Raw genomic sequence first — 20,723 nt, 5'->3', positions numbered from 1 at the left:
GAGTGTGTGTGTGTGTGCTTGCATGCATGCGTGTGTGATGTAGTGTTTGTCTATCTGGGTGGTACGTGTTTGGGTATGCTTATGTATGTGTGGCATGTTTGGGAGTTTGTGTCATGTGTAAGTGCCATTTGTTGCTTCTGTAGTGCATTCATGATGTATGTTAACCTGTATGGCATACAGAGTGTGTGTGTTGTAACTCTGTGTGGTGCAGGCTTGAGGGTGTGACTGGGCTCCGAATGATGATCTGAAGCAAAACACAGAAGACTGGAAGAAGGCAATGCGAGCAAAGTTAGGAAGAGAGGCGGAATTAACAACTCATAGTATCCTGTTAATTTATACCACGGCTCTGTACAAAAATAAAAACGTTCTCATAAGATTATCTATTTAAATAAATATTCAATAGAATACTCTCTTTTCTATAGCTCGTCTTTGGGGTTAATATTCAGTCCATGCTTCCCGTGTTGTTCTTGATCCAAGATGGCAATCACTTCATCAGCCTGTATCCGCTCCTGCAAAAAGACAATTGACACATTTCTGGTACAAGCGTAATAACCAGCCCAGGCAAGCAGATGCTTCCCCAACATTTCCAGCCAGCCATCTGTGCACAGATTGGTGCAACATCCAGTCAAGAATACACTTACTTCAGTCAAACCAATGCATTCTTTACACTTCCCATGTTCTGAGCCATTACCTTCCAAGATGGCTCCTGAGGAAGAAATCTCATCCATTCATCAGCTTTCTACCCTCTTTGTCTCTCAGGTCAAACACCAGCTCAGTATCTGTCTGAAGAGACTACTCACCTTTTGCCAGAGAAGCCTGGTCCTCCTAGTCTCCCTTACTAGATAAGGTTTCTGTCCCTGTCTTTCTGTGTCCTGTTTGTGTCCCTGTCTTTTCATGGAGGATGAAAGCCAGAGTTTCTCAGACAAGCACTACTGACATTTGAGAGAGAGAGATATTGTCAATGTTAACATCCCTGGTCTACAAGATGTCCCCACATTATGGGAACGAAAGTGTGTCTGGACATTGTGAAAGGTCCTCTAAATAGCTAAGTACGACATCTTAAGAACAACTCTTTCAGATCCTTCTCACTAAGTGTCCTAGGAGGTTCCAAACAAGTTTCAGTCCTTGCTCAGGCTCCTTAACTCTAACTGCAACACTGTCCCACATTAGGCTCACCATTCTGCAGTTGGTCCCTGGCTCTGTTTTCTTGGTGAGCTGTCACTTTTTTAATATTTTTTCTTCTTCAGTTATATTGTGTACTACCTCTCTCTGCCCAACTTATACTACATTTGGTTACCTCAACGTCTCTGAGCATTCAATCTCAAAACAGCTTCCCAGCCTTGATTAGAAATGCTCTCCCAGAGGCTCCCCGTATAGCTTGTGTTATCTTTTACCTCTGTATCAGTCTGGCATAGATCCAGTAGTCTTCCTTCAACTTCCAAGGCAACCTCCCCTTGAGGTTAAGCCATTGTTTACCTGTGGTATTCCTTTGACCTAAGTCCACGTGTTGGCTGATGTCATCTTTTCTGTGTAGTCATTCCCTAGGCTTAGGGGAGCTTACAAGAGTGTGAGGAACGAGCAGAGGATCACTGCAATGGCTTCTGAGCAGCTACAAGCAAATCCATCTGCCTAACATGAACTGTGAAACAAGGCCCCTGACTCTTTCTTAGCCTTACATCCAATGTTCACCTTTTAGAAAGCATTCAGTCAGTTCTAGCTACTTTGACCTTTTGTGGGCATTTGGTTTGTTCCTTTCATGGTGCTAGGGATTGGACCCAGAAGCATGCACAGGCAAGGTGTATGCTTTAACACTGAGCACTTTCCTGGTCTGTTTTTGTTTCTCAAGTACCCTACTCCAAAACTCTTCTTATCTCTGGTCTTGTACAAGCTGTCCTCTGCCTGGAGTCGCTCTCTTCCCATCTTCCTTTTAGTTGGCTCTCCCCGCCACTGGGGTTGCAGCTCACTTATCATGCATTTGTAAATAGTTTTTCTTAAGTCATTTATGCTATTCTATATTGCTGTTGAAACAAATTGTATTACGTGCATATTTTTGCTGATTTTCGGTCTTTTTTCTTCTTGTTCTAGGATGTAAAAAGGAGAGAGTAGGATCTCATTGTCTTGGTCACTGGTATATTTTCAGCGCCCATAAAATCTACTGCCTCTTGCAAGGGCTTCATTATATTAAAAAGGAAGTATTTATGGGAATGAAGGTCTAAAGTGCATCTCCCCAAGGGATGCTGATCTTACAAAGATTATCGCCAACATTGCCTCCCAAATTAAACCTTCCCCAACTGATTCTCCCTGTCCCTAAGTAATCATTTGCTGCAGACGATTCTTACAGAACTTGTCTTGTTAGTAACTCGGTTCCTGTTGTCATCGTTCTGGCTTAATGTGAAGTTTCACGAAAGCAGGAATTTTGTCCTGCACAGTTGCTCTTCCCCCTTGGCCATTCCTAGTCCAGTTTCCAGCACACTGAATTATTAGCATAACTAGATTCTGACTTGAGAACAAACTTCCTGCCGTGAAGGAGCTGAGAGTTAATAATGATGTCACATACAGGCAAAGATACTAAATAATGGGAAACCGCATTGTTACCTCTTGAAAGCACAGGGCTCAGCAAGTTGATAAGCTTTCAAAGCTTTCGCATTTGATAGCCACAAGGAACTATTAACACATGCTTCTCTTAAAAGGGAAGAAACCCACGAGCTGGGACAGATGTCTACGAACCATCTAGTATGTGTGTGGCTGAATACTTCCTAAAGATAAGATTCTCTTTCTCTCTCCCTCCCTTTCTTCCTTTCTTTTTAATCTATCACATGCACATATATATTTGAGTCAGGGTTTCTCTTGGTTGCCCTAGCTGTCCTGGAACTCACTCTGTAGACAAGGCTGGCCTCGAACTCAGAAATCTGCCTGCTTTTGCTCTTCAGTGCTGGGAGTAAAGATATACATTACCATGCACATTCAGTAATTATATAGACAATCTGTTACTTACTTTTCTTAGACAGGCTTTCTGTGTTGAGGAGTCTGATCTACGTTGGAGTTAAATCCAGGGATTCACAAACTTGGTCACATATTAGAAGCACCTGGGAAGTTTTAAACTCCTGGTACTCATAAAGCTCTGTGCGTAGTTAGATGCACACATCTGAAGGTAGTCAGGCATTAGTGTTCTAGGCATCAAACACTCAGGTGATTCCTGGGAGTTTTTCCAGAGGAGAAAACATTGCAGATAGCAACTCTAAGAGGTGCTTGTCATTTCCTACTGTGACCACTAGATGCCGCTAAAGCCCGGAACACTGGAGACATTTCCCTCACTTTTTTATAAAGCGTGAACACTGGTGTTGAGAAGGAGCAGAGAACAAGGTTTGAGTGAATTACTTTAATAAAATGCTATGATGTGTTGTGAGGTGGTGGTGGTGTGTGAAATGATTTCAAATTCATACTAAAATGGGGTGCTGAGTTTTCCCCAGTCTAGAGTTTGCTCTCTAGACTTTCACATAGGGGCAAAGGTGCTGGCTAAAAACCCAAGCAGAGAGAAACTACAGGTGAAGGAGGACACTGCACTCCCACAAAGTTTTCTGGCCTCTGCTGAGTTCTCGTCCTTGGCACCTTTTTTTGTCTTTCTGTGCCAGGCTGCTGGCTTTGTGTCGGAGCTAATGCAAACTGTCCTTATAGCCCTGGCTTCAGATGCTACTGCAGTGTTGTCGTTTCCTGGCTGCCGGACTTCCCTTGTAGTCAGCGGCCATCTTCTCTTCACTCCTGACCTCAAGACCTACCTAGCTGTGAAGAAAGTGCTTTGAGGGTGCAGACAAAAAGAAAATGTAATTAACCTGCGGCTGTGGCCGCTGACACTGGATTCAGTTTAGAAATTGAAAGGAAAAAAATATGCACATCATTGTAAGACTAGAATTTCAGGGGCTGGGAGACGACCTCAGTTAGGATGCACAGGGTTCTTGCAAAGGCCTGGATTTCCGTTCCCACCTGCCATGTCTGGTGGCTCGCTCTAACTCCAGGACGATAAGTGGTCTCATCAGAACTCTGCTTACACACACACGTGCATACACACATGCCATTAAAAATCAAACCATCTTTAGCTGCATTGAACGCATGCCTTTAATTCCAGCACTCAGGGGGCAGAGGCAGGAGGATCCCTGTGAGTTCAAAAGTAGCCTGGTCTATGTGGTGAGCGACAGGGCAGACAGTTCAACATAGAGAGTTCCTGCCACAACAACAAGAGGCAAATCTTTACAGGTGTAAACCAGAGCATCGTCTCTCCTTCACGTTCAGGTGTGCAGTAGACCCTGAAGTCAGCAGTAGACGTCTGTGTCGGCTCACTTCAGAGCCACCCTTCGTGGCCATCACCATCAGACCCTTGAGCTACGGTGGAGCTCTGATGGATATTTTCAAGCTGATGCTATCACTGAGCTGAGAGGAGGACTTGGAAGTTCTCCCTAAAGGGAGCCTGACTGTTCTCCCAGGAATTTCTATTCTCCCTGCTAGTCTGAACTGCAGAGCTCTTGACAGACAGAAATAGTAAATGTCCTGGACAGTTCAAATATAGTATTATTTTAACATTCAACTTAATAGGGTAACAAATAATAATGGTCCTCTAGGTCCCTTGATGCTTTCCCATGCATGCTGCATGAACTACTCAGAGATGTTGTGACGCTTTCCTATCCTTACTAGTGACCAGGAGAAAGTCCTGGCTGCCCACGGTCTAGTGGTAACATGGTACAATGGTGTCAGTGAATTCAGTAGTCAACATTTGTTGTGACAACCAAGATGCACTAAGGGATCTATTTCTGCGTACGTCTTCATGGTTAGAACTCAACTGGGTAAAAGTTATCTTCACAGCTCCTTTTCTTTCCCCCCAAATCTCACTACAAAAGTCAGTACAGTCTTAGGGACCACGTAAAGGACTTTACATAGTGGTCAATCCAGAAAGCAGGGTGCGGACTCACCAATTCTCGGTAGAGAGGGTCTAGGGTGAACCACAGTGCCACAGCACAGCGCTGGCCTCTGGTGACTGCCTTCACCCCGTGAGGGTTCTCGCCACCAGATGAGAAGCTGATCATTCGCCCACATTTTGGCTTTATAGAGGCCTGAGAACAAAATAAAAGTGAGACTTTCAGTTCCTGTGTCCCGTGAGCTTCTGCCATCCCTTCTGTGGGACTACTCCTTTCGGTTAAAATTGGAAGCAAAGAACAATGCGATCTTCATGATGAAATAAAACAGACATTACCTCAGTTACTTTTGCCTGCAAAATATAAATAGTTTCAAAATAACTTTTTCCTTATACGATAAGAACACTTAAGCAACCTGTGTGGCCATCCCATGAACATAGGATTCACGTGGCATGGGCTCTGGTGACAGCCTGGCCACTCAAGAACACAAATGTCCACTTTAATATACTACATCAGCCCTTGGCACTATCGATTCTTTGACACTTAATGTGGACATGCATTCTGATACCTGTAAAATGGGAAGGAAACCAGAACACGAGGGGTACCAGAGAAGGGCAGGGCAGTGAGGGAACTGCTGAAGGTGCCACGCTGAGAATCTGCAGTCGAAGCAACATAGGCTACAGTGTGTTCGAGGCTGTGGTCCTGTGTCATAAAGGTGTGTAAGAGGGCTAGATGTTACTTTGCATCCTTTAGGAGATAATGAGAGCTTACTCATTCCATTGAGGTTGGAATGACAACCACAGACAGCACAGTGGCAGCCCTGGCCCCTGTGTGTGTGTGTGCATGTGTGTGTGTGTGTGTGTGTGTGTGTGTGTGTGTGTATGACAGCTATGGCATTATTTCTTTCTAACGCTCTCAGGAACATATCTGAATGTTTCTAAAGTCTTTAAATGCTCTGTAAAATTAACTCTGTGTTAATGTCCTGTGTGTGTGTGTGTGTGTGTGTGTGTGTGTGTGTGTGTGTTGTTGTTGTTGTATGTATGTGGGTCATACACATAAATGCTGGTGTCCATGTAATCCAGAAGAAGGCGTGGGTCCCCAGAAGCTGGAGTCTGAGGCAGTTGTGAGCCACCTGATGTGGATGCTGGGAACCAAAACTACCCTTCAGTACCCAGTGCTGGGAAGGGAGAGCGGACCCTGCCCACTTCTTTTGAGATTGGATTAGGTTTGTTAGGGAGAATTCCTCATTTTAAAGAATTCCCGCCTGATAATTTTAATTATCTACAAAAGCCTTAAACTCTGCTGCATGAATGGGCATGAAGCGCTATTGAGCTTTTTTTTCATTCACATTTTGGAGGGAAGTAGATTCTGGGTTTTGTGGCAGATGCCTCAGGTATTAGAACCATAGAACTGTGCAAAGGGAACATTCCCCACCCCTTTCCGGCTTTCCCACAAAAGCAGCAGGATCGTTACTCAACTTACACTCAGCAAAGACAGACATCAACCATTGGGCATTTCCAAATATGGCCACTAGAGAGAGTAGAAGCAAAGGAATCTTTAACCACCAGTCTGATTTTTTTTCTTTCAAGTGATTTAAAACATGAGTCTTTTTCTTCTTCAGCTTCCAGGTTTTCAAAGCTTGGTAACAAAATGTTTTGTGCGCATAGCTTCTCCACGAGTGAGAATCTTTACAAGGAGTTAAACTTCAGCCCAGATCATCAATCATGGTTTATATTCTTGGAGTCTGAAGCCTCAACCTACTTCCTGATTTATCTTACTTTTTAAGCAGAGGGTGAGTCAGCGCATCTGCTTGAACATAGGTCTTTGCGTTCAATTTCATGAAATATCTTAAATTATACCTGTACTTCTTGGTACTATTCCACCAATCCTCATAGGAATCCTCCTTAAGCCAATGATATATAGCCTAAGATATCATCCACTTATTTCTCCATGGTGCACCATGACTATTTCACCACTGAGGAAAGTGGGCAAGCTAAGATTGAATGCTCAAACAAGGAGAGCGTTTGAAATTTTCTTACCTATGCCAAGAACTTCACGCACATGTCTCAACTGCTTAGATTTTGCAGGAAGAAAGAGACCTTATAATCAAATTATAATTATTCATAAGTTTTTCATTTTGTGGTTTAGTGTTCTCATAGTGTGTTTGGTCTTTGGCTTAATGACCAAAAGAGTCTAATCTTATAGTCTGTGCATGCTAAGGATGCTGGTTTCTGAAGCCATTTTTTGACTGTGAATAAAATGGCTGTCTGTGACTTTTACTTTAAATATTTGTGAATATAAATATCCATTTGGAGGAAAAGCTCATGGCTTATACTTAATTGTATATATCAATTTGCATGCACATATGTACATGTTTGGAAACTCATGCTTAGTCTAAGCACTCTGGCTACTCAAAGCCATTGATTCGTCCTTGATATGGGTGACTTAGGAACTGAGGCTGGAAGATTCCCACTGGATTACTTGACAGAACCTCCAGGCTGTGATCCCACAGCTAATATCATTTAAATGACAGTGACGGAGACCTTAAAAAAATCCCTATTTCTCAATTTGCTCATCTTTAAAATGGACTAAAATGGTGACTTATGCTTTAGTATTTTTATTACGTATAAACCACCGGAACCCTCTTTTCTTCTTAAGTTCTTGAGCTCAGAACTATTTGAAACCCAACAATCTGAAAGATCCCAGAGAGATGGTAATGCTGGATTGAAGATACTAAACTACAGTTTAGGAAAAGGGTGACTTACAGTCACAGTTTTAGCATCCATTTCCGTGAAGATGAATTCTCCTCCTTCAAAGTCGTCATTCATATACAGGAGAGCACTGTAAGGAGGGGGTGGGGCAGTCAATGACAGTTCAGTCTTCAACAGCATCACAGTAAAATGTGGACGACTAGTGACGAAGGGAGTGGCCTGAACGGGGAGTTGCCTTTGATGCTGGCCCTCCAAACCTGTGAAATTAGGTTCAGGAGTGTCTGGGCTAACTCCTGTTGCTTACTGGTCCCTTTCTGTGTGGTTTTGGCCTCATTTCAAAACTCACTTTATGCTGTCAACAGCTAACCAGGCTTGATTTCAGATAGCCCTCTAAATCCAGCCACATTGCTTATAACTCTCTTCTTCCCACATATAGAAGAAGCCCCGGGATGGGTTTCTCTTTCTTTAGCTTAGGTAATGCATTCTAGCCTGGTCATGCAGATAGGAAATGCTCACTAAATATTTTGAATAAAATACAACATAGCAGCTGTCATGTTATTAAATATTAACAGTCACTACATATTAACATATGTTGTTTCATGCTAGGGTATCTTCTCTTAGTGTACTAACATATCCCCTCATACTGTACACCAGTATTCCCCTTTTGAGTTTCTATTTCCTTTTACTTTTTCCAACATAATGTTTTTATTGAATATCTGAGAATTTCACATCATGTACCCCAATCTCTCAGGTCTCCTCATCTCCTGCCCTTTGACCTATGCCTGAAAGAAGATGAAAACCAAAACCAAAACCAAAACCAAAACCAAGTCTGATTGTGTTGCCCATGAACTCCCTGGAGCATGTCAAACTCCCAGTAGCCAGCCCTGTATAGAAAACTGAGTTCTTCCCCATCATTTCTGTTTTTATAATGGAAAAACATAGACATGATTTTGGTGAATGTGAATAATACACATGCATGTGATAATGTGTTATGTATGTTAAGGGACCATGCCTGTGAGCTCTTGGAGTGGGAAACACATGCAAAATGATACGCTTTGGTGAAACAGATTGATCTAGAAAGCGGCTTGTCTAATTAAAAGGAGGCAAAAGGAGCATGATGCTTAAGGCAAAAATGAGAAGGCTCCTTGTCACGGTAAAATTTTTAAAAAAGTTTCTTTTGTCCCTCACCAGTGCTGGCACCACAGGGCCACATGGTATCTGCAGGAATATTTCCATCTCAGTCAGCAAAGCCTCTCACCCGCTCTGCTCCATCCCGTACCACACTGCTGATGGCTTCTCTCTGAGCCTGGAACAGTCTCTCTACCCATCTAGTTCCCAAGACAGTTGACACCATGCCAGACATACATATGCCAATTCCATGGGGGGCCCAGGTGTCCTGCCACCATACACTCTCTTGAACTCAATTAAATCACCAAACGAAAGAACACACAACACAATAATTGATAAGATACAATTGCCCACCTAGATAAGATATAGTTTGCTCATCTAGACACACCAAATCCTGTACACATCCATCCCTTAAGAATAGCCACAACAACCTGTAAATGTGCAGAGAGAAATCTTAACATCTGCCGCCATGTTCTCTTGGCTGCCCACCCCCAGCCCGCCCCATCTCTTCCTCTCTGAAACTTTTCTCCCGCCCATGCTTCCTTCTCGTCCAATCACAGGCCTTGTTCTATCCTGTACCCGCCTTCACCCGCATAATGACATCAACCTACAGCTCCTGCTCCATCATGGATGCTCCAGGTGATGCCTGGAGAACTCTGCTTCACCGAAAGGAACAAGGAAGCAGCAAAGCAAGGCGGCTTCCCTCTTCCCACCAAAGCTTGACGAGGAGCGGCCCTACCTATAGTCCCGAAAGGTGTAAGCAGGAGGCTCCTTCCAGCATTCGTTGGCTTCTGGATCCAGCAAGCAGTTGTCCGCATGAATGGGGTGACTGAGGTCATTTCTTCGATCCTGCTGCCCTGCCAAAAGAAGGAACAAAGAGAATTGGGAGCAAGCAGGATGAAGAACGGCAGCAGAGTCACCGCAGTGTGCAAGGAGAAAGCACAATTTGACGGCCATCTTCGGTTTCTGGCTGTCCCTTGCCCAGATGGGGAGACAGAAGGAAGTGGTGCTATATAAAAATAGCGGCTGGCTGAGGGACTCCTGTGCTTCAGCTTAATCTTGATAAGGAACTTTGGCCAAGCCACACGCGTCTTTTCAGCTATAGAAGATGGAATACATATATCTGGTAAAGCCCAGGCATTGTATGGCTTGCCCTGCATGTGGGTTAGCAAAGGCTCCAGGAGGACTAGGAGATGTAAACCAAAGGTTCTGACTCACTCTCCAATGGTGTAACGGGCTCTGACAGGTAGGTCTTTCCACTCACACTGAGGTGAGTGAGGAGAAAACCAAAAGTCTGACAACAAGCTCGAGTGAGGGGCACCTGTCTCTCAGAATGCTCTTCAGTGAGTTCCTCACCGTCTACATCTCTGCTCTACTGTGGCCACAACTGTACTTTCCAGCTTCCCGAGTCCCTGAAACCCCAAGCAGAGAAGCATTTTACTTCTGTCTTAGCAATTATGGGAAAATGGATTTGAAGGCAGAAAATGTACAGAATGAGAAGGACTCCTCCAGAACTTTAGGAATCAAAGGGGAAGAAAACGAGTTAATAAATTTCTGTTGTTTTAGACAGCTATAGTCCTCGTAACTGACCATTCTAGAATGTAATAGGGCTTTACAATGCATTGTTTTCTTTCCTGGGGCATGCTAAGCAGAAGGCAACAAGTTTAGGCTCTGGAAACCTACCAGACAGGGCTGTTCTGCAGACCATGTGTGTATAGGAAAAATACAGGGTTGAGTTCAGCATGAAATAGGACTCCACAATCTTCCGAGCCTTCTCGCTGATGTCATAGAACAGCCGTGCACTCTTCAGTGGCACCCGGCCTTCATAACCAAACTGAAACAACAGAAAGCCAAGGACGTTGGAGACCATGGGGTTGACTGGAGGGCTCGAGACCAACAGGCTCTAGGTTTCATTCAGAGAATACAAACTAGCCATCTCTGTATCAACTAGGAAGAATAACTTCTACATGCTCGTGGCTTCAGATAGAACAATGAACCACTGAACCAGCCTCTTCCTAACCACAGAGGGAAACTGAAAAGCTCAATACTCTCTCTTCTCTTATAATACCTTATCCTTCATCTCCTATAATATACACTTCATCCTTCTCTAATACAGTTTCCAGAGAAGAATTACTGATTTTGGAATGTTTCCGTCAGTAGCTCATGACGTCCTTGAGGATACTGGCTGCAGTTTTGGGGAGACAGAAACTAAGGAAGCATGAAGCTTGGTGGATGGATGTGTGAATGAGGGGATTTTCCGAACTGCGGTGGTCAGGCTGCGGTGTAGTGAACAAGCATCTGCTGAGAATGAACCCTCAGCACCACCAGTGAGTGACAAAGCCACCAACCAAGTTCCATTTCTCAGTTGCGCCCCTCTAAACTCTTCTTCCTCAGTCTGCCCTTCACGAAGGCCTCTGTCTTCTCCCAGGAACTCAAGCTTAAGGGAAATAAAGAATTTACTTTGAGTGCTTTCAAAACAGTTGCTCCTTCAAACTTCTCATTGGGTGTGTGGGGTGACGTTTTTCCTCGGTATCCATCACCAACCAGCATGATTCCCTGAGGATAAAATGAATTAAAAGACTCTATTAGTGACGAGTAAAAATCTATCCTTTCTGCTTTGGCTGAGAAAACAACCCAGGACTCGGTATCATTTAACCCAATGGTTCAGAGACAACCAATTCTAATCAACGGAGGGCATTTTCTTTATCTTCAGCCCATTTTCATTAAAAAATAGATCACCTTTTCTTAAATAGACATATAATTTAAATTCTTCATGTACTGGCTAGTCGCTGGTTAGAATAAAGAGAATTCTCCAGAGACTTTTATGCTAGGCGGGCACATGCTGGGTGGCTACTCTCCTAAGAACTAAGCCAGGGGGAGTTTCAGATCATTCCAACCCCGGAGCTACAAAGCACCTCCACAGAGACTGTCTACCACCTCAGTAAGCGCAATTTCAGTTTCCCTTGTTGTCCTCAAGGGTTCTGACACTCTGGCTTAGGGACTGCCCTTCTCCAGGACACCGTCCTACAGGCTAAATGCTGACTGGCAAGCATCTTCTTCCCTCTATGTCACTGCCTCCAGGCTGAGCATAGGTTAGCTTTAAGGTCTCCTATTCTCTAGTCCTCACACTGGCCACACTGTGCAGTTCCCGGCACTGTTCTTCCGACAGGACGTTATCTAGGAGAACCCGCTGAGTCCCGTTCAGCTGCTCGGAGTTGTAGACGAAGGTGATGTTCTCATAGAGCAGAGGGCCACCTGGAGGGAGAAAGAGCGTCTTTCCTGTGACTTCCACCCTCTAAGAGGGAGCACAGAAAACCCAACAGTCAGTCTGCAATGGAGAGTGACTGCGGGAGATGCAGTCTCCATAGGAACACAAACACACAAGACAAATTGCATAGTACAAAGCTTGATAAAGGTTTAGGTCTCAAACCTGGGGATAAACTGCTAACTGAGGTGCCGATTAGCATATCAACATGGATGGACTGTTTCCCAGTCTCTGGCATACATACCCCTACTCTGAATACCCCCTGTGCAGGGACTAGGCAAGGTATCTCTTGTCAAGCTTCCCTTTCTCATATAACCCAGCCATTTTAGCTAAGATGGCCTCTTGGCCTTTGGGCTGACACTCATCATTCCACTTTCCTGGCCTTTTGGCTTCTGGCTGTCTTATCTCCCTTCTTCTTATGTGTCAGGTTCACGTGGCAGGTGGTGTTCATGCTGGACTCTCCCAGATGCCTCTGTCTGTGCTTTCTCTTATCTATAATAAAACCCTCCACCCTTTAGGAACGGGCATCGCTTCCTTTACTTTCTTCTTTTTATTATTCAACAAACGCAATACGGATTGAGGGTAAGTAGATGTTTAAGCGCCAGCTCTCCCACAGGGCTATAAGCATTGAATGTGCAGCGGTTAAACCATTTTTTAAATTTAATTCTGCTCTGAGAAAGCAGCATTCCACATGCTTCAGTATCTCCTCCAGGAAGATGCCTTTCTTCATGGTCCCTCACTGTAGCTCTGATGCAGCATCACGACCAATGCATTGCTGTAGATTCCTGCTCGCTAAGTACAGTACAGGTCTGCCACCCAGATTCCTTCCGCATGCAACTCAGACATCAGGGAACACAGCATCCCCTGGTTTCCAACACTGTTGACAATGTACTCCTATATTTAGGGCAATTGTTTTTCTTCACGTGAGTGTTTTCTGGAGTGTTTTATAACCATTAGCCCCACATAGCCTCCTTGGAGGATGAGGGGTGGAGGAATGTTGGTGAGAAAAGCAGAGACTGAAGTAGAAACTTAACAAAGAAAGAGAACAATTCCTTTCCCTACTGGAGTCATGAATGTAAAAACCTGATACATTCCTGAAGGTACCACATCTTGCTGAAGGAGGCCAGCTATGGAGGGCACAGACAGTTAAAGGGCATTGTCAGGAGAGTGGAAAGACAGCCACTAAAGGAAGAAAAGACAGAAATTGATGTTTCCTTTATCAATATGAGCAGATTGGTCAAACTGGGGACAACCACTATCTGTTAATCTGGTTTGAATATGAGCTCTGTCACAGTAATGGCTAATGGAACACTGAAAGAAGGAGGTAGAGTTCATCAGTCCTGAGCCATGCATAGCTATTTGCTCCTGGAGGAGCATCAGTGCTGACAAGCTATCTTGGATGTAATTTTCCTTCTGTGCATGCAGTCATGAAGCTCTGCTTGTATAATCTGCATTTATGCTTCATATAACTTAGTGCCAAAAATTATGAAACCAAAGAAAAGCAAGAATGTAAAAGAAACAGCATCCCAACGAGAAATACTAGTGAAAAGGGTTGATATTACTTTGCTTAAAATAAAATACCAGATTTCCCGTGAACATTCTCCTGAATGATTGGGACACATTCTTTGGGACTTTCATTGCTCATAGCATGTGACTGTACAGTGTGTTTTCAACCCACTCTTTAAATATTGAAACTACTATGGAAACTCAGTGAATGTGATGAAGTTTACTTTTAATCTGGCTTGGCCTGACCACATTAGTTATAAGCCTATCAGTTTGATTTATTGTTAATCTTCAATCAAAGCAACCGGTGTAAATTGACCTTAAGTGCCCCCATCAAGATACACATCTGGAGTAGGACTCAGCTAAAAAGCAGTCATTCTGATGACCTAATCATTGCTTCCATTAATTTTAAAATCTAGTATCAAAATTTATAAATGTAGGATTTCTTGGATTCTAAGAAATCCGCAGAATCCCAGTTTTCAGGATCACATATTTATATAAGTAGAAAAGTAAGTCGTTTTCTTTTGATGATTCTTAGAGTTTGTTGTTCGGCTCACTTGTAAGTGGATTTTAGCCATAAGGTACATGATCCACAGACCCAGAGAAGCCAAATAACGAGGCCCCAAGCGAAGATGCTTGAACCTCATTCTGACGGGGAAATAAAATAGGCATCAGAGGTGGGTGGAGGGAAAGAACTGGGTGGGAGAGGGTGTCGGGAGGGGGATGGGGAGGGGGAATCAGGAGAGGGAGCGAGAAGAGAATGAAAATCAGCAGTGAGCAGGGGAGGGGTTATCTCTTAGATGAGCCAGAGATCTAGGATAGGGAGACTCCATGGAATCTATGGGGGTGACCCACGCTAGGACATCTTGAAGTGGGGCATATGGAGCCTGAAGTGGCCTGTAACCTGTAGCTATACAGGACTCCCAGTGTAGGGATAAGGACACCAACCCCCACACAAAACCTCTGACTAAAAACGTGTCCTGCCTACCAGAAGTGCAGGGACAAAGATGGAGCCGAGACTGACGGGATGGCCAGCCGATGACTGGCCCAACCTGAGACCCATAACATGGGCAAGAACCAATCTCTGACGCTATTAATGGTTCTCTGTTATACTTGTATAACTGTCCACTGCAAGGCTCCACCCCAGTAGCCAGTAGAAGCAGATACAGAGACTCGGAGCTCAGGGAGCCTTGTAGAAAACTTGGGGGGAGGACTGAGGGTCCTGAAGAGGATAGAGACTCCACAGGGACACCAACCTGGACCCTTGAGGGCTCCCAGAGTCGTCAGAATCGTCTACCTGAGTACCCCACATATATATATATATATATATATATATATATATATATATATATATATATATATATATATATATATCAGATGTGCAGCTTGGGATTCATCAGTTAATCTATAGAACCTTTATGGACAATGTCACATACAGTCAATCTATAGAATCCATATTTACGGAATGTACAGTCACATCTGATCTTTATTTACTGTATTTTGTTCTCTGAGGAGATTTATATAAGCTTTCTTATTCACATGGAATTGACTTATTTATCACCTGTTAAGTTTTTATTACATTGTGCTGTGGTTAAATATGCTTAAATAGATTCCTCAGGGGTCAGGCTCCCAAATTTGAATGACCGCTGGCTACTTAGCTGCGCTGAACTGAACTGCATTCTTGCCTCATGAGGATCGTTACTCTGCAGGCTTCGGCAGGGACAGAGATCCCACACTCTGCTATTAAGTCTCTGCCCCATCTCCCTTCCATGAGATATGAAACTACACGCTGAACTAAAGCTGTTTCCCCATAAGTTGCCTTTAGTCATGGTGTTTTATCGTAGCAAGATAAACCCTAAGATATCGGCCAAACCTCAACTGAGATGTTGGGATAAACTTTGTGGGAGACCATGAATTCCTGGCCATATCCACATTGACCCACAGAAATGATGAGAAAATAAATGACTATTGTAAGCAGATGAAACTGGATAAACCAAAAATAACAACCGTTCCTTCACAGGCCTTTTCCATATAGTTTGAAAGAGACGTTCCAATCTATGTAACTAATTAGAATTATAACTTGAGGTAGATACCTTCAGACTCAGAAAACTGCATATTTACTGAAACTTAGAAATTAAAAAAAATACTCTTTGTGCAAGAAAGGCAGGAGAGTTGTTGATTTAAAAAAATTGCCAAAATGAAATTTAAATAGAACAGAGAGATTAGTGTACTAGACTGTTTTGCAAGTTGTCAAGTATTCATTAGTTTCTGGTTTGAAGTAATTTACTTGAATATCAATAAGATCATTCTTAAAACATGAATTTTAATATTACAATGCTAAAACATTTAGAAAAAATATGCTACCACCTAAGTTCCGTATAAGTGTTTGCAGCTGTTATCATCACTATTGAACTAGTTAGCCGTAATCAGAATACTATATTAGATTCTGATATTGGTGTTATTAAGCTTGCCTCAATGGAGTACAGAAGAGAGGTTTAAAATGTTGGCAGCACTCCAAGTCCTGCGACAAGTAACACTCAAATACTACATAAAGGCAGGGGGCCACATGAAATGTCTTAGATATGAAGAATTGAAGAGATTGGGAAAAATGGTATTTGAAATAGGCCTTTTCTGAGCTAATATAATTACCACAAAATGTTTAAAACAAATGAAAGAAAGAAGGAAAGAAAGAAAGGGAGAAAGGGGGTGGGGACTTTGGTATTCATGAGGATGCAGTCAGTCCAAAAATGACTTCCAGTAGCACACCAGACAGAGGAAGATGTGAAAATTATAATAAAAATGTAGTCCAATAGGTTGTGGTTCCTGGGGCCTGGTTTGATGGCTGCAGTCAACTTTTAACCACTGTGCAGGAAGATTTAGTTAGCCCACTTAATTCTTCTCTCATTCATAAAGTATGTGCCTGGCTCGGGCTCCCTGGATGCAACAAAGATCATGTAGAGAAGTGTGCCCTGTTGCTTCCTGCTTGTGGTTCATGGCAAGAGCAACAGTATTCCCATAAATATCACATGTCACTAAGCATGGGGCAGTTGCAAGCTAATTACCCTTCCTTCACAGATGATCACTACAGGATTAAGGAGTGACATTTCATAGTGCGCTTCCTATCACAACACAACCGGACACCAAGCTTTCAGAGTCCAAGTGCAACATTATTTCTGCGGCATTCCCAGTCACTCTGGAGTCATTAGCAAGTACAGTCTTTGGAAAATTCATGTTAAAAGAATGAGTAAGTGACAGAGGTATCTTCAGTAAGTCATAATGAATGTTTCTTACATGGGGCTAGTTTTGAGGTGGCCCCCAATGACTGTCCTCTTGGTACCAAATGGCTGTCCCGTGTGAATATTATTTAACACTAACTTGAATAGATTACAGATTCTTATTTTATGGCATGTGCCTCCTGCCTTTCCCCCTTGACATCTGCTTTCTGCCAAGCCACCAGAGTGTTCTGGGACTAGTAATTTTATAGCTTACCACTATTCTCAATTTGGATTTTATTCAAGTGACTGGGGGTACTGCAGTTGTGATGTAATAAGAAATGTATTCATATTTTGTTACCAGTTCCTAGTTCAACTCGTAAGACACTTAAGTTTCCCAAATAATAGGAATATATTTTAATCATTCATTGTCTTCCTAAAGCTCGTGCTTAATGCTAATAAAGTGCCTCATGGTGTTTCCTTTGTATAGACTCAGAATGGGCCTAGTCCCAGAAGGACCAAGGATCAGAGGGTTACAAGTTGCACTTTGGGAAATGGAGATGGTGGAATCAGGCTCTGTACAAGGCTTAAGTACCAGGTTATAGAAGCTTGCAGTGGAGGTTCTGGGAGGGTAGTAATGCAGAGTGCAGGGAAGAGCTGTGTCCTGGTCACCTTACACCTTGCCCTGAGTATACTTCCTCTGCTGGTTCATTTGTATTCCATGTTGCATCTTTTATAGAGAACTGCTAAGCATCCTCTGATCAGAACTGTCAAACTCATAAATTCCAAAATGGATCTTGGGGGCCCTCATTTGTACATGGACAGAAAAGAGATCAATCAACATAGGTGAGTGCCAAATAGCTCTTGTCATCTGAAAAAAAAAAAAAAAGAAGTGGGGACAAGGCCTAAGCCTTTGGGTTCTGATGCTGTCTCCAGGTACAGAACACAGGGACAGAATCTACAATGTCACACGAGTGGCTCCCGGATGCCTGCTGAGTGACAGTGGTGGAATGAATCCCATGCACCTTTTCACAGAAATAGTCTGTCTTCATGGAAACACAGAAAACAAGGGAGGTGTGGTTTTATTTATCTTTCATACTGGCAGATTTCCTGATATCCATTTGTTAGTGCAACCAAGAGAACTGTGGAAATGGTAGCTTTGGATAATGAACCACTCATTACAAAGATTTTCCCCTCCACCCTTCCTGCTAACCTTAGTGACCAGACATTGGATACCTTGATAGACAAAATGTGAAAAAAGCTTTGCACTCTGGCAAGGGCCCTGGAGTTTTCACAACATTTTCATCAAAGAACTGGTGCATTGGCATTCACTTCCTGGGTGACTTCTCGGCTTCAAAAGGAACCTGAACTCTGGCTGACGAGGAAGCTTTCAGGCTCTGGGTCCTGGAGCTACATACGGAGGTCTAGGTCACAACAGGTGAGCCTATCATCCTGTTTACTGTTTCTAACCAACTTGATGAAAGCACAGGAAGGAAAGGGCTAGGAAACCCAAGACCAGTGAGAGCCAGAAGTTTCAGAGAGCCAGGGAGGTACTAACCAGCTCTCCTGGGGACAGCAGGGCAGGCTCAATGCATTGCTTTGGTCTCATATATTATAGCTGGGGCTGAATAAATGCAGCTCCACATTTGTGGGTCCAAGAAAACATAAAACTAAAAAAGCTAAAACAAAATTGTGTATGCATCTATTAATACACATCCATGTTTTCTTCATCTTGTTTCCTAGCGAATATACTATAGCATATATAATATTATAATATGTGCATAGCACATTATATTATGAACTATAAGTAGTTTTGGATGACCTAACGGATGCAGGAAGCTGCATAGTTATTCTGTCAATTCTATCATATTTTACCTCAGGGTTTTGAGCATTCTTAGAGTCTGATATACTTAAGATAGGGTCAGTCCCAGGACTAATACTTGTATATTCTTATACCTGTATTTTGCCCATATGGCTTATACTATAGATATACTTTAGGTATAATTATGTAAAATCAATGCAGTAGGTATAGAAGAAAATATGGTCATCGGGTTCAAGTGCTTGCCTGACGTCATGTTTTGTGAGACATTGAGTAAGTGACTAAATTGCCTCTTGTGAGAGACTGTTACTATGAAAGCGAAGGCAACATGAGTTTGCTTGAAAAATAACGGTGTTAAGAAGTACTGCTAATGTTGTCAATGGTACTCTTGTTAACAGTATATTATTATAACGATGCTTGACTATGTAAAACTGCTTGGGGCAGTACTCTGCAGCTCCACTAATTCTGTTCTTTTGTGACCAGGCATATAGCATTCTGTTCTTATCGCTACACCTTTGTCCCACTTGTTTTAATCACTAGAGCAGCTCTCTCTACGCCACTGTAAATCACTCTGAATTATCTTTAGGCTGATGTTGTAGAGGAGTTTTAGGCTACATACACATCATGCACAAAGCCCAGCATCACATTTCCACCATATCATATATATATTTAAAAATAAAACTTATTTTTATTCAAAGCCCCACTCAAACCTATTTTATTCAAGCATCTTCGATGAACTGTCCTAAGATCCTACATGACCCAATGCCTTCTTCGAGATCCTTGGATATGCAGACTATCCCACACTATCTAGCACTCATTCACTGGCTGGACAAGAGAACTCAGTCCAGTGACCTCTCTATCCCTCAAGTATTCAGCTGAGAATGGGGAAGCCTACACAGTCTCTGCCTAGTTCAAATAATGGAAGGAGTGTCCGGAAACACTTTCTCAGTGACACAGAGGTCTGAGGCATTCTTGTGTTTAAGTATTGATTTAGGGCATTGGCAGATATAGTGTTAATCTTTCAGAGAAATGGATTCAACCTCAAACTCTTGAAGAATTCCTCCACCTCACCCTCTACCTTGGTCCTTACAGAGATAAAAGCTTGCAAGTACTCACCTTCTCTAAGATCTCGACCTATCTTGGGTGGTGACTTCTTCCCCATGGACAATCCGTGAACTTCTGCCCCATCCATATTCACTCCCGAAGGGACTCTGTCCATCCAAAGAAGTTGAGACTGAAATTTTTCATTAAATAAAATTTCCCCAAGGTAAAGAATACTGTATTTACATATGCTCTGATTCTGAACTGCATACCACTCACCTATCTTTCTAAATCAAATTCTCTGTCATGCCTCTATGTGGGTCTCTCAGCTCCCTCCAAATGCTGCTGTCTCTTTAAGTCTTTTCTTGCATCTTTTATTACAATTAGATCCACTCCCTTCATATCAGTCGATTGTCCACAAAGAGCAGGAAAAGTGATTGTGTGCGCCTTCATGTACTGTTTCTTGAACATAAACTGTATCACTGAATAATGCTCAACTAGAGATAAACCATGTCCTAATGTTAATAGTTGGTTCTGAGGAGCCGACCTTTGCAAATGCACCAGTGATAGTAGACAGCCTTTCTATCTCCACAGCCTTGGTATGTCCAAACAACCCTTAATATCCTAGATTCCCTCCCAGTCATATTACGTCACCCAAGGGCTTATTGACTGCAAGGTTCTAAGACCTCCTTTAGATTTCTGTGGCAAAACCATAAGCTAGTGTCCTCCATTGACAGGGGTCCCTTCTATTGATGTGGCCTTTCTCAATTTGACTGGACTGTGTGATCCCAAACAGGCAACTCACACATGGGATAAGTTTGAGTTATTTAAAAACAGGTGAGTTGACTTCAATTGTATTAAAAATGGGTTCTCTTAGTTTCAATTTGCTTAATAACAATACCTAGTTTACTATATAGAAATCTTTCTGGCTTTGATTTCAAATGACTATAGTAAAGGAATTCACCATCACCACAGAAATTGTGTGAGTATGATCAAAATGTGTTGCATAAAAATCTCGAAGAACAAAAACCATTTTAAAAAGCAAATTTTATAAGATTTCTTAATAAAAGTCACATCCAGCTTTGGGCAATAGAAAATCACAGGAAGTTAGCATTTTGAGAACTCTTGGGCTAACTTCTC

At 42.7% G+C, this 20,723-nt stretch overlaps 1 protein-coding gene across 1 annotated transcript in view; it reads right to left on the bottom strand.

Moving 5' to 3' along the window:
* Nucleotides 1-318: 318 nt before the first annotated feature.
* Nucleotides 319-20,723, bottom strand: part of P3h2 (prolyl 3-hydroxylase 2) — a 141,360-nt gene continuing 120,955 nt past the window's right edge. Inside the window, 8 exon segments of the mRNA NM_001025627.1 lie at nt 319-509; nt 4,962-5,102; nt 7,670-7,745; nt 9,483-9,600; nt 10,427-10,577; nt 11,204-11,299; nt 11,871-11,998; nt 19,659-19,753. Of these exon segments, the coding sequence (NP_001020798.1) occupies nt 417-509; nt 4,962-5,102; nt 7,670-7,745; nt 9,483-9,600; nt 10,427-10,577; nt 11,204-11,299; nt 11,871-11,998; nt 19,659-19,753 (898 nt within the window). The 3' untranslated portion in view covers nt 319-416.

Source organism: Rattus norvegicus, chromosome 11, assembly GCF_021556685.1.
Source record: "Rattus norvegicus strain SHRSP/BbbUtx chromosome 11, alternate assembly SHRSP_T2T, whole genome shotgun sequence".
In the NCBI taxonomy this organism is placed as follows: domain Eukaryota; kingdom Metazoa; phylum Chordata; class Mammalia; order Rodentia; family Muridae; genus Rattus; species Rattus norvegicus.
The sequence above is the reverse complement of the archived record's forward strand: the minus strand, read 5'-3'. Positions and strand labels throughout refer to the sequence as shown.